Raw genomic sequence first — 14840 nt, forward strand, 5'->3', positions numbered from 1 at the left:
TCAGACACATTCTGGCAAAGATGCCAGAATACAGAGCTGTCAAACAGTGTGACTCCTGCCATCTCCATCTCCTGCTCTCTGTACTATTTCCAGACCCAAGGATGGAAAGCCACTGTTTTTCATCCAGGGAAGGAGCCAGATTCAAGAAGCTCAGGCCAGGAGGCTCTGCTGAGGATGCTCTGCTGCTCCCCTTGGAACAGAAACATCTGGTGTCACACTGAAAGCCCCGACTCCTGATGGCACCAAGGGGAACAAAATTATTTAGGTGCTGTGCTGAACCATGGAGCAGCTTTCAGGTGCCCTCCTTACCTTGCTGAATGAAACCACTGAGAATTTGGGCAAAGTGATACAACTGCTGGGGATAGAGACAAGAAATGTTTGTGTCAACTTTTTCACCTCAGACTTTTACAGTTCTTTGAAAACTTTTACCTGCAACACTGCTCTGGTTGATGCCACTGCTCAAGGGCAAATGTCAACTAGTGACTAATACAAAGACACCAAAATACTTGTATTCAGTCAGGCTGCAGAACTACTTTAAATTGTTAAAATGTGATTATACTTAACTAATAATTATAATAACATTCTATTCCTTTCCTATTGATAAAGAATTAATGACATACCTGATGTCCCCTATAATACCAAATCAGTGCAAATGAAAAAAAGACAAACCAACCAAACAAAATAAAATAACTGAACAGTTTTACTAATGCTTAAACACCATGAAAATATAGCCTCACTGCTGGGCAACATGCCTGCTCACTGGAATATTTAATAAGTATTATAAGCTAAAATAAATAAACATTTCAAGCCTAAACTGCTGTTTTAAATTAACAACATTCCTTTCTATGGTGTTAACACTTATTACCAAGATTACAATCACATTTAATATCGAACTCCACTGCAGGCACTTTAATGTGATTTCCAGACGCTGGCTCATTGCAGTGCCCTACACCACAAAGCTGAGCAGAAAGAAGGAAGCTGGAGCTGCAAACAGGACAGGAATTAAAAACCATAACCCTTGTCACCAGGACAAGTGGATCTGCACTTCAGAGATAACAGCACAGACATAATAAGGGCAATTGATCATTGGCTTTTAGTAAGAAATTGCATACAAGCATGGCAGGGTTTTCTATAGATCTAAACCAAATCTTTTTCAATTTGGTTTGGCCTTTTTTGAAGAAGTTGATAAACGTGCAATTTTTAACCTGTTCTTTATATTGGAAGGTTAAATAGATACAACACTGGTAGAACTAATGCTTGTGCAGCTTCAGGGCCTTTCTGCAGTGACCTCCTTTGCACTTCTGTTGCATTCTGTGTTGTCTTACCATGATAGCAAGACCCCCAAGTATCTCGATAAGTACACATACAAAGAGATAAGCACAGAGAGAGGGAATGCTCTAGAGAGAAGTGAGAGAGCAAACCAGCTATTTTTAATCCTACCCACTTAAACTCAAATAAATCAACAGGTGAGTTAAACCATGCTTGTAAAAAATCATATCTAGATAGAAGATAACAGAGGTGTGAAGGCAGTCAGTCATCCCCACCAGTAAGGTGTGAGCTTCAAATCACCACTCTCAACTGAAAACATTTAAATGGCAACATTATAAAGTAAAGGTGCTTTAAATGTCATGAAGGAACAATTCTGGAATGAGAAGAAGCTTAGCACAGTTCCTGCCACTGCAGCCTGTTCTCCTTGACTCTGCTATTATCCACAGCCCTGGTGCCAGCTCCAGCTGTGGGTGACAGCCTCGGCAGTACAGTGAGAGGTGACAAAAATGTGTGGTTACTTTGCACTGGGAAAGGCACCATTTTTATTCAGGGCCAATTGCTGGTCTCACTGAAGGTGCTGAGAGCAGCAACCTCATAATGCTGCTGGGCCCAGTATCATCCTGAAGGGAGATTTACATGGTTGGGAAGAAACTTCTCCTAGAAGAAGTTCAGTGTTTGAGATCTTTCCTGCTGCTGAGGATGGTGAAAGATGAGCCCACAACTGCAGGGCCTGAGCCAGGTAACAGGAGGTGTCTCTAGAGATGCTACAGAACAACCTTCCCTGTGTATCTCATCCCACGTGTTCACCTCACCTTCCCTGGGCACAGGGGCACATCCCACAGGTAATTCTGAGGATATCCCCACCTATCCATCTAGTACACTCAATCTCATGGCATTTCCAGAGCTGCAATGGAACACATTCTGAATTTCCAGAGCTATCACATGCTGAATGTCAGCTCTGCTCATTTCCAAATGTCACGGCACAGTCATGGAGAACTGGCACAACTCCCTGAATTCACTGGAAAATGACAATCCAGGGAATGTTCATATGGAATAGATCTCCCAGTGAGACTTCCTCCTGTTCCACACCTCACCTGCCTGAAGCCAGGTGGAAGAACAGAGGGATGGGACTTCTCTATTAAAATCCAAGCTCATTACAACTTCTTTAGGACACACACACATCTGTGCAAGAGAAACCGCAAGAAGATGCAAAAGGCAACTGAGGCAGATGTTGTAAGAAGAATTTGTCAGATGTTTTCATAAAATAGCATCATTTGGATTAACCTTCATGAAATCTAGAAGCGCGTCTTCATTCATTCATTCATTTATCAAATTGGGCTTCCAGAGACACAGAAAAACTTATGAAAAATCTTGTCAAGACAGGAAAATGAGGAAAGTAAGAAAACCCTCCCCAAAGCATAAGCTAAAAATCCTTCTATGATTACAAATCCAGGCTATATTATTTTTAGGCCCTATTATTTCATAGTATGAATTAGTTCAAAATGGTCTTCAGCAATGGAATATGACCCAACAAGCTCTGTAGGAAAACACTACTGTTAATTCTAATTACACTGATGTTCCCAGTGATTTACTAGTAAAAGACTGAAATCCAGACCTAGTGAATAACCACAAAAAACAATTCTTAATTGAAAAATATATTCTCTAGCACATTCTACACAGAAATTTCATTTAATAGCAGCTTTTTTCTTTGTATTTGCAGATCTACTCTTGAGAGAAAGACAGATACCAATCCTTTTTTTTTTTTTTCCCAAAAAGCAGTATGATAGAACTATTTCCAATACAGCACTTTCAAAACCCAAGGGTTACATCCTGAACTCACTGAAAAGTTGTGAAATTAAGGAGAAAAAGCATCAAGTAGTTTTAAATTTACCTTCTGCAGGACTAGAAAGGAGTAGCTCAGCTAAAGCTCAAGAAAAAACTAAGCAAGGAAAGGTGGATTTTTATTCCATGTTAAACTCTTGTTTTGTTTTGTAGTAATGTGGGAACAAAATTAAAAGAAACACGGGAAAAGATGCAGCTTACTATGAACCCTGGCTACAACACAGTTCTGTTTTTAGGTTTTTATGCTGAGAAATCCAAAGAAAATCCTCCATTCACTTACTGTGTAATACTTGCTCTAAAACCCTCTATTGTTTAGTCTACAAGTACTAATACAGCCCACAAGCAGTGCAAAGACACACAGTGCCTCTTTCATACAACACAAAAAAGCAGTTTAAGGGTCTGGTTTGGCTTTTTTTTTAACAGAACAAATTTTACTCCATTCAACAAGACAGACTATGCTCTTCACACAACCTCTCTGTTCCCTGGGACTCCACCACTGGTGATGAGCAAGACTAGAATCTCCTGTTTGAGCATGCCAGCTCCTGCAATTACTAGCACCTGGTGGTAAATAAATTCAATGATTCTAATGTCTAATTATAGAATCATGGATTAGTTCAGGTTGGAAGTGATCTCTGGAGGACGTCTTGTCTAAACCACCCTTTAAAGGAGAGTGACCTACAGCAGCTCACTCAGGGCAATCTGTGTTTTGGGTGTCTTCACAGGTAGAGACTCCAGAACCACAAGGGCAATGTGAAAATTGTGTATTAAATATAGTTTTAGGTTATAACATAATGTTAAAATAGAAACTATGCCATGTAGCATACTTTTTTTAAAGAAAGGACTCACAGCGAGATAGCAGCCACAGGACCCCTGAATCTTTCAGAGAAATAATTTATTGCTCCATTATCAGAAGAAATGAACTTTTTCCCACCTTGAAGGCGCTGTTAGGATTCAGAGGAAGAAGCTGACACTGCCCAGACAGAATCCTGTGTTTGAATGGAATTTATGCGTCATGTATGAGGTGTATGAATACGCAACAGGCTGTTGCTTTTAAGGGTTAATCCTCTGTTAATGTGGGTCCTTTTTCGGGCTTATTTTGCCCAAAAAAAAGGTACCCAGACTGTGCTTAACTCTATGTTTTTATTGTCTCATATTTTCCTAATCCAAATTGCCCAAATTATTATTTCTCTAATTGTGTTACTATTTTTATAACTATTAAACGTTTGAAATTTTAAAAACAAGTGATTGGCGTTTTCACAGGCAACATGTTCCTGTCCTTCCTAGACAGTACAAAAACCATCTCCAAAAGCCAATTTACTGTCAGCAGTTAAAAGGATCCTGGGACACACTGAGTACTCCAAAGCCACTGCTCCTCATCCTCACCCCACGCCAGAGACCATGGCCAGAGAGATGCTCCAGTGTCCATGGGGATGAGTCACCTGTGGCAAGGGTGCAAGTCTGGGGACACAAAACTCATTGAATTTAAGTTTCACCCTCCCTCCAACATGGTCTTGTGCTGAGTTCCTCACACTGACTTCCTGAAGCCTCTTACAGGATGAGTTGTATACCCAGGAAGTCAGCAGAGCCCAGCTCTAATCACACCAGAGCAGCAGTTACTGACACAGCAGGAGGTGACTTCAACCTCCCTCTTTTTCCCACCCCTGACAGCCCAAAATCTTGGCTCTGAATTCTCCCTCCTTTTCAGTAATTCCTACTAATCCCCACACACTTCTCTAACACACAGGGGAGACTTGACTCCATGTTTGCTACATTCACCTGAGCTTTTTTCTTAACCAGAATCCAGTATGTGAAATCCTGTGTATGCAGTGAAATAAATCTGTCAAACCCTACCCCTTCCTGTCAACTGACAGTTCAGAATGTCACACTCTTCCCACAGCTGGCCCCAGGTGCTGAATCCTGAGCATCAGGTGCATTTCAAATGCCTCAGGTGCATTTAAAAATACTCCCCCAATAAAGCACATCACATACACACACATTCAACACTAAATGAAAAACTAATAACAAATAACATCATGTGGTATACAATATAACGCACAAGAAAAGGAGAAAGGCATGAGAAAATTGACAAATAGCTCTTCCAATAGGTACCATGAAGACTTCTACTTCAACCTCTCATGAGAAAATAAACACTGAGTAAGTGGCATAAAGATACTGTACTTGCTAAGTACAGTAATTCTCCTGCACTTGCTAAGTCCTTAAATTACTCATTTTCAACAACCAAGCAGAGGAAATACTAAACATCAAACTGCAGCCTTGTACTCACAAATAGTCTCTTTCAGCAGCAGAGCTGAAATTCAAGTACAATTTTACTAAAACATTTGTACAGATCTTCTTTTGCTTGGCTGGAATAAGCATTCAGATGGCAAGGCCTATTTTTTCACAAGATCAGTGTTTTAACCAGATGGGAAAAAGCCCTTGCTTAATAAATGATGAAATAAATCAGCACAAGGGAAATTAACAAATATATTGAGAGAGATAAAAAGAGGCAGTGTTGCAGGAACATTCTTCCTAGTGGGAAGTTCTCTGTGCATCACTGGGCCACACCAAACATGCACTTCCCATCAGAGCTCACATTCCAAGAAATTACTAAAACACTTTTTCTCCATGATCAAACATTAAGCCCCTCCATAGCAATACATATTTCAATCAAAAGAAAGAAAAACTAAAATCCAGGACCTTCCAAATGACCACTTTATGAACCTCTGCAGCCATTTTAAACAGGTTTCCACCCTCAACAGCTTACAGTTATGCTTCTCTAATTTTGTTCAAGTCCACTACTTGTAGTCAGTAAGTTCAGAGTAGCCTGACTTCTGTCAGCAGAATCTTGGGTAAGGTAGAATATAAAAACATATTCTGTCTTGGTAAGCTTGATATACAAACAAAACTCATTTCTACCTCAATCCAAGTGTATTATATACAGCACTCAGCAGATTAACAGCTTCTGAGCAAAACAAATAATATCTGAGCTTTGTTTGCATGATTATCATACAGTGATTAATTGGTTTACTGCAGTGACTGTTTATAAAACAAATAAGGAATTAGTGAGTTTTGATAATTGTTGATGATGCACCATTTTTCTGTTTTAATTATTAGTTTGTACCCAAGCAGACAGAGAGAAAAGGTCACAGATTCACTTTCTTTAAAGACAGAAGGTGTGTGAGTAATTATACAAACATATATAACAGCAATAAAGCAGTGATTTAATTTCTTTACTTTCCACATGCTACTGCCATTCTTAATGTTGCATTTTACACTTCCTGTAGAAACTCCTGGCTGAATGAGAAGCAATGAAGTTCATCCTTACCTTGATATTGCAAGCTTGTTCCATGAGTCTCCGGGCGTTCTCCTCAGCTCTGTACCTCTTGGGCAACTGAACCCTGAAGAATTTTAAAGCTCCTTCAAAATCAGCCTGGAGAAGGTCCTCTTTGGAGGTCTGCAATTAAACACAGGGAACTACAGTAAACCCTGGGAACATGCAGTCACGCTCTTCTACTTGATTTGTCATTTACTGGATGCATTCCAGACCACCAATATTCACATTAGCTCTAAGTCATCCTCCTTGAAATCAGCTCTTTTAACTCTGCTTCATAAAACAGAGGCAAAAGCCCATCCAAGGAATCCTAGGCAGGGCACCATGGAGGACTGCAACATGGGAATGGATTTTATTCTTCTATACCTGCCAGGTAAGAAAGGGATTCTGGCTCAGCCTGTCAAGATGTCAGTGAAGAGAAAAAAACAAAACAAACAAGCAAACAACCAAAACCTAGGAGAAATTCCTATATTTCCTGGAAAGCTTGTGCATTAGTCCATTACTGATTCTCATGGTACGGCCTTAAAAAGACAAAGTACATATATTTAATGTATGTATAGTCACAGACATGAAAAGCAGAAGCACATGATTCATATAAAGCATCAGCAAGTCAATGTGCTGAAGTCTGTGACACAATTTCTCAAGGAACACCGTGCCAGAAAACATTCTACACGTTTATTTCTACATCTGCCATGCTCCTGGACCTCTCAGTGGCATGAAGTCTAAAAGGTCAAAAGATGTTACACATTCACCATGAATCCACTTCAGTCTCTGACAGAGCCATGTGATTCACAGGGACAAATGTGTTCACCCTCCAGGTTACTGAGACCTGCACCAAGAGTTCAGAAGGTACAAATCCCAAGACTTGGGATAGTTCCTTTAAATGATTCACAGAAACTGAAGATCTTGACAAGACATTCAGGACATCATCTCAAAAATGTGAATTTCAAGGGTTTTAGCCCAGAAAAAGTAAACAAAATTCTGTCAACATAGGTACTCATATGGTGGAGATCTACACCATGTAATGTGTGTAACTGCAAATACCTCAGCAGCAACACAGGCACTTTTGGTTAAGGTTAATTTTGGTTAATTGCTGAATTAATTGCTCATGTACCACCACCACCACTATTTCCATGTATGCCAACATTTCCATGTGGGCATCCTCTGCTTTTTCATGAGGAACAAACACCCAGTGTCATTTTTTGCCTCATTACACACAGTGGGTACATTACACACACATCTGTTCAAAGTTTGATTCTTAACTGTGTTGTTATCCACTTGAATCCAGAGAATCCCAAAGTGGCTTGGGCTGGAAGGGACCTTAAAGGCCACCTCATTCCAACCCCTGCCATTACAGGGACACCTTCCACCATCCCAAGCTGCTCCAAGCCCCATCCAACCTGGCCTTGGACATTTCCACAGGTGGGGCAGCCACAGATTCTCTGGGCAGCCTCTGCCAGGGCCTCCCACCCTCACAGGGAAGAATTTCTTCCCAATATCTAATCTAACCCAGTCCTCTGGCAGTTTGAAGCCATTGTCCCTTGTCCTGTCACTCCAGGCCCCTTTCCAGTCCATGTCCAGCTCTGTTCTTTTCTTTCCTTATTGAGTTCATGCAAGATCTGTTTGATCCTCCTGTGGTTCACTGCTGAAGAAGCTCCTGGGTCATCACTGCAAGGACCCAGGAAAAGTTGCCTTGGGGGTGCTGATGAGAAACAAACCATCAGCACCCCCAAGTGCCTCAGCTTTACAAACTATCCCATCTGATCCTGTCCACAGCCATGAAATGTTCAGCTTTACAAACCATCCCATCTGATCCTGTCCACAATCACTGGCAGCTGCACAACTTGGCTGAGGCCCAATCTGATGAGGCTGAAGCGTTGACAGAAAGCTGGGTATGGGATGAATTAGATCCACCATGGCCAACATCACACTTCTCCTGGATGAATCCTCCTGAGGCTGTCAATGCTCTTGCCACACTTATAGCCAGATAACTGGGCTGGTTGTTGGAAGCTGTTGAGTGTGGTGGGAGCAGCTGGTTGTGCCCAGCACCTCTGCCAAACCCATGCTGGAACCCAAGGGCTTCCAGGGAAGTTCAGTGGATAACAGTGGTGGAAAAGCAGTAAAAATTTCATGGGATCATAGAATTGTTAAGGTTGGAAAAGCCCTCTAAGATCATCAAGCCCAAGCATTTACCCAGAACTGCCAAGTCCACTGCTAAACCATGCTCCTAAGTGCCACATCTGCACATCTTTGGAATTATTTCATCACTTCCCCAGGCAATGTGTTACAATACCTGAGCACCCCTCCAGTGAAGAAATTTTTACTACTGTCCCAAAAATTCTATTTTGACACCCAGCTCATCTTTGTTCCTTTGTTCTCAGCCATGTTGCTATCTGCCATCACTACCCAATTCAAACAGACTTCCCAATTACACTGCCAATTTGCCTTCTTGGGACGCTCCTGCACATCCAATCCCCTCCCCTTCCTTTACAGAAATTCTATGTAAAACATTTCAAATCAGATTTATTTTTCCCAGGCCTCTGCTTGAATCATTGTCATAGTACTATTTTTACCAGTCCTCAACAAATTACATTTATTAAACTGTAACTATTGACAACTTCAAGTTCTCCATGCTGAAAAATCTGTAGTCAAAATCCCATAAGATCATGGAAATAAGAACTTCTCTAACAGAGTTTGCTGAACTAATATTATAGTTATGAAAACTGCAAACCATCAAATTGTACAAGTTGGTTAAATGAGTGATAGAGCTCAGGCATGTCAGTTCCTTCCACTTCACTGAAAATATTTTCATTTCCTTAAAACCATCTGTTCATCAAAATACTAGTTTCACAAGAAAACTATTAAAATCACAATAAAAAAAGTGAAAAAAAAGAAATTTTGGCACCCCAGGACTCACATTTCTTGACATTTTGTGACTTTAATCGATAAATTGTAAAGATTGCTCTGGAAATTTCTGGCAGCTGTTTGAAAGGCAGAGATTTGTAAATCCTTGGTTGAAGTCACTCAACTCCTGAAACTCATCAACAGCTGATTTCTAAACAGCTGATTTCTCTTACTAAATAATCTGTAAGTTTAATGAGTTAATAATTAAAGTTTGGCAGATGCATTGCATTTTTGTGCATTTGGGAACTTCGGGAAAGTTTTTATTATTATATATGTTATTTTAAAATAAACATATTTTTGACTAAAATACATTTTTAAACCCAAGCAAATAAAGAGAGTCAGAATTATGACACCAAGGCCCTGTTTGCATTCTAGGGTTTGACTAAGTATGTTCTCAAATGTTCTTCCCACATCACTTAAGTATTTCAATACAGTCATAAAATTATCTTAAATGAAGGAGTTGAAAATTAGGAAAAGCCCTTTCCCAAAAGTATTAGCAAAGCTTTCAAATCTAAAGGTAAAGTTTGGAAAAACAGCAAATGTTCAAAAAGCAAGAACAGAACTTGAAAGCCTTAAATGATGCTAATTATTTTTTTTTTAGTAAATAATGTTAATACTACTTTCCCCAAAATATTTAAGAAACTGTGATTAAGACAAAGGGAAAAGCCTTAGATCTTTTTCTTTAATTTAATTTCTCTGCCTTCAATTATTAATCCTGCAGCTTCATTTATTACTGACTCTATCAAAACTCCTATTCCCTCCTGGGAACCAACATAGTAGAAGAAATTTTGGATGAACCACACTGCACATCCTTAACTTAGTTCTTCCTCCTTCATAAAAACAGATAAAAATTCCTTATTTCCATGGAATTTTTGGTATGTGTTTAGATTACTGTAGAATGTCAGTGAGCATAAACCACCTGTTTTACACTTTATTGAACATGTGTCAGAAATGAGGCCAAGAAGTTGAAGACTGAAAAAAACCTGGCCATGCTTCACTATTAAATTTGCTTCTGGCACACTCAAAATATTTGTAAGTATCCTCCAATTTTACAGTATTTATATATATAAACATGAAATTTATGAATATATATATTCATACATGTATATGTTTATATACCTATACACAAATATGATATTTATGTTTATATATAAAATACATACATATCTCTATGTACATAAAATGTACAAATGTATATACCTATATTTATATACATAAATATAGGTATATACATACAATATTTATTTACATAAATATATATAGCATAGATTATATATAATATGATATTATAATATCTATATATTATATAGATATAAATAATAATATATAGATATTTTATATATAATATATAAGTATCTTTTGTTATTTGATGTCTATAACACAGAGATTTTAACTTCTTAAAAAAACTTTCTGGTTTTAACTTCTTAGAGAAGATACACAGATAGATAAAAGCATGTTCTCTATGCCATAACCAGAGGAAAAAATCAGTAAAACCAAGGTACACAAGCTATTTATTGCTGACCCAGAGTGCAGTGCTGCATGCTGCAGGACTTTGCTCTGTGCTGCCCCTTGACAGGAGCCACAGAGCTGAGAGGTGCCCAGTGAAATTTACATTTCACAGAGGAAGTGAAAAACCCCTGACCTTCTGTGCTGGATAAACTCGGGCTCCAGGCCTGGGCAAGTTTGGTGGACAGAGCTGCTGCTGCAGTAACATCAGAACACACTTCTAGGGCAATACACCAAACTCCTTTGCTGGCATCTTTTATGCTATATTATCAAACACTTATTTTCCTAAATTAAATCCATGCTCTCTGTTAACACACTGGTACAAAAATGCTGTCGAAAAAATACAAACAACACCTCAAGGTTTGTGAGCGTAGAGTTGGGATCCACAACCACAGCACTGATCTTGTGCACACAGTGAATCCCTCTTCAGCCCTGCCTTTCTATGCAGCTCCAAACTGACGTGGCAAAGTTCATTCTGCCACACACAGAACTGATGCAGGTGGGTAAGAAAATCTCCTGGCTTCACCCACTCTGGGTCATTCCAAAGGGAGCAAATCCCCAGAACTGGTGCTGTTCTACTGCCCACAAGTGTGCTCAGGTAGGAGGTGATCAGAATTTTTCCAAGACTGGCATAGAGGTTATAGATTGTATTTATCACATAACACTGCAACGACACATGCTCTACCCAACCCAGGCATTTATTCCCAAAACCGCAGCAGAGAGAGAAGCTATGCATATTAAAAAAAAAGAAAAAAAAGTGTTTAATTTTATGAAACACTGATGTTTTGAAGGATCTTCAGTACTGATTAAAGTACAAATTCCCAGTCCTTAGAGATGTCTCATTTTTAACATATTATCAGAACACAGTCTCTCCTTTCTGAGAAGGGTGTGTGTCAAAAGGCCTGTTGTCAGGACAGGCACATTTGACTAATAAAGCCTGACAGGGAATCACATTGACTCTGCAAGTCAAGTCTCTCTCATTACACAAAGCACTATTTGTGTTATTTTACCTTTTCACACTCTTTATTTCCTTTTAATAAACAATACTATGCCACTCAGCAAAGCCAAACTGCCTGAAGATAAGAGATGTCAAATTGCCTGGTATTTTCATGGGCCAGATACAAAGCCTGGTTAAGTCAGGTGAAAAAGAGCTGGGTGGTTTTGTCTCTGCTTTCCTTAGAGCTCATCACAGCACAATTCAGGGTGATTTGGCAGCCCTTGCCCAAGAAACCATCAGCAGGATGAGTGTTTTTGTACACTGGGAAATAACTGGAATAATGATAACACACCCAGCAGCTCAAACCATGCATCATCAGGGACTAGATACAATTCTACAAGTGACTGTAAATCCCCAGATCCAGCTGCACTGTAGCAATGTGAATTTTTTATTTTTATTTGGTACCTCCCAGAGCAGGGACACAGTGTTCCAAGTGCCCACGCTGTCTGTACCACTGAACAGGTTGTAACACACAGAGCACATGGATTCCTGTGGATCCTGAGCAGCACCAAGATGGGTTCAGCAGGATGAAAAAAATGGACAGGTCACTGCATATAGCCACAATATGGGTACGGGGATAAAGGAAAGGCACCATAGGAAAGTAGGAAAGGACTGTGTTCCCATGGATCACACAGAAATGCCATTCTGGTGTGCCAGGCCAGGCACAGAGCTGCAGCCAGGTGTGGTTACAGCACCCTGAGCAGACACAGCCAGGTCTAGGCACTGACTCCCAGATTTGCCACTCTTTTATAGGCTTGAGGCTGCTTTGTACAGCAGCAGAAATGATAAAAGCATGTTCTCTGTGCCATAGCATGGCACACCAACTGCAGGCACCCCCCACACAGACAGCATTTGCCATGATGGATGAAAACACCCTTAACAATTTATTTCCCAGATCATTCTACACAGGCATTTTCAACTTTTTTACATACTGTCAACTGTCTTTCCAAAACCAAACACAGAAACAGATGAAAGCCAAAATGCATCACCACAGCTGATTTAAATGATGAGTCTTTAAAGCCAACCTATGATGTGAAAAGTATAAAATCTGAAATGCTGACCATTAATGCACTTGGCGTCAGTACCTAGAAGGTGACTGGGCACACTGCTTATCTGGAATCATTAATGAGAACAAAAGCACTCAGGGATTTAGGAAAGATGGTTTTTTATGATTCAGCCCTAGCTGATGATCCTTCAAGCTAGTTAAGGAGTGGCACTGGTCCCCATTAGCAGGACTAGAGTCCAGCCTTGCTGAGCTAACATCAGAGAGAAGGACTCAGTGCTTAAGAGATGGATTATGAAGAGCTGAGAGGAAAAAACAAGAGCCCTCTGATCCCTCCGGGGGGCAGAGGCAGGGCTGGGAGGGAGAATGGCCAATTCCCAAGGAATTCATTTCAAGAAAAGGTGATCTCACCGCAAGCAGCCGAGGCACAAAGAGGCGATGCCCCATGCCCAGAAGTTCCAGCACCCGACACGCGTATTCATTCACCAGCTTGCTCCTCTCGTCGTGCATGTCCTGGGACTTCTTGGCAGGTGGGGTGAGCTTGGGAGCCGGGCTTTTGCAAGGTACCCCTTCTTCCATGAGCAGCAAGTAGTAAGAATCCAGAGTGAGAAGAACAGGCTTTATGAACGGCAATTTCCAAAAGTGCAAGATGAGGAGAGCCAGCCTCCAGTCTCTGGAATGGGTTTGGATGGCTGCTCCAGCAACGCCCCTTTAGCCTCTCAGGAGCAGAAAAGCATCTTTGCTAAGAATCAAGGAAAAATATGATCCACCGTGCTGGCTCAGCCAGAGTCCGAAGGAGATTTGAAAAACAAACCAGAGAAACCATGGATCTAAAAATGCACATAAAAAGCACGAAAATGGCAGGGAACGAGCACGGACGGAGCAGCTGGGCTGGGAGTAGAGCAAGGGCGAGCGGCGGGGGCTCAGTGCGGGTGTGCGGGAGCCGGGAAGGGCAGCAGAGCCCGGGCAGTTGCGAGGCTGCACAGAGAAAAGGATGAGCTCATTGCAATCCCGCTCCCACAGCTCAGCATCAGCCACGAACGGGTGGGAAAGGGGGGCTGGGAGCAGCAGGAGGAGGGGAAACAGGAGGAGGAGGAGGGGGTGCCTGGGCACCGGGAGCCTCTCAGGGGGAGAATGCCGTAATAAGAAACCAATGGTGAGCACGGACGGACGGCCGGCTCCCACCCTCCGCCAGCTCGCTGCTGGGCTCTGGCTGTTCCATCAGCAGCACATCAGCCGCATCCTTTCAGGCTCCCTAACGGGGAGGGATCGGCCTCCCAGCCGATGGAATCGCTCGTACATGCAGCCTGCTTGGGAATGATGAAACAGCCACGGTGTGGGTGGGGCAGGGCACCCCAACCCTGCCAATGGCCACCGGAGCGGGGCCAGGCTGGGGGGATGCGCCCGGGGAGTCACACGCAGCCCAGCCCGTCTGTGGCTGAAACTCAGTCATGTAAAACACCAGCGCTGCACTCTCGGGAGGTGCTTCTAAACCCGGAGGCGATGGGCACAACAGGGAGTGATGTCAGCACATGCGTTTGGATGGATTCTAGAAAAGCGGCGCACGTTTGTGAGCAGAATGCAATGATGTCACACCTGGAGCGGCCCGGGCACCTCCCTGTGCCGAGCACGGCCCACCTGCCTCGGCCATCTGCCACAGGCAGCCCCGCAGGTGCTGCTCCAGCTCGCACGGCTGGCTTGGAAAACATGGCTTGGTGAAAAATGCCTGTTTTATGATTGGCTTTTCGCAAATATTAACATGAATATTATATGTGTTGTGTTAGAAAGTAATGCTGCATTAATTCTCCTCAGTAGTGTGTTAAAGATCAGTTAACACACTACTAGAATCGGTTTTAGGTTATAAGAAATGTTAAAATAGAAACTATGCTATGTAGGGTACTTTTTTTAAAGAAAGGACTGGCAGCGAGATAGCAGCCACAGGACGTCTGAATCTTTCAGAGAAAGAGAATTTATTGCTCCATTATCAG

The 14840-nt window shown here is 41.6% G+C and overlaps 1 protein-coding gene across 8 annotated transcripts in view; it reads right to left on the minus strand.

The window, feature by feature from the left end:
* Window positions 1–14840, minus strand: part of RABGAP1L (RAB GTPase activating protein 1 like) — a 229596-nt gene that overhangs the window by 50876 nt on the left and 163880 nt on the right. For 7 of the 8 annotated variants that reach the window (XM_064719782.1, XM_064719785.1, XM_064719784.1 and 4 more), the window contains one exon: window positions 6437–6565. In XM_064719782.1, coding sequence (XP_064575852.1) covers window positions 6437–6565 — 129 coding nt within the window. Of the gene's footprint in view, window positions 1–6436; window positions 6566–13263; window positions 14067–14840 lie in introns of those variants that run through there. The other variant, XM_064719790.1, reaches the window with a different exon arrangement.

The sequence above is a fragment of the Zonotrichia leucophrys genome, chromosome 8 (genome assembly GCF_028769735.1).
Source record: "Zonotrichia leucophrys gambelii isolate GWCS_2022_RI chromosome 8, RI_Zleu_2.0, whole genome shotgun sequence".
NCBI lineage: Eukaryota > Metazoa > Chordata > Aves > Passeriformes > Passerellidae > Zonotrichia > Zonotrichia leucophrys.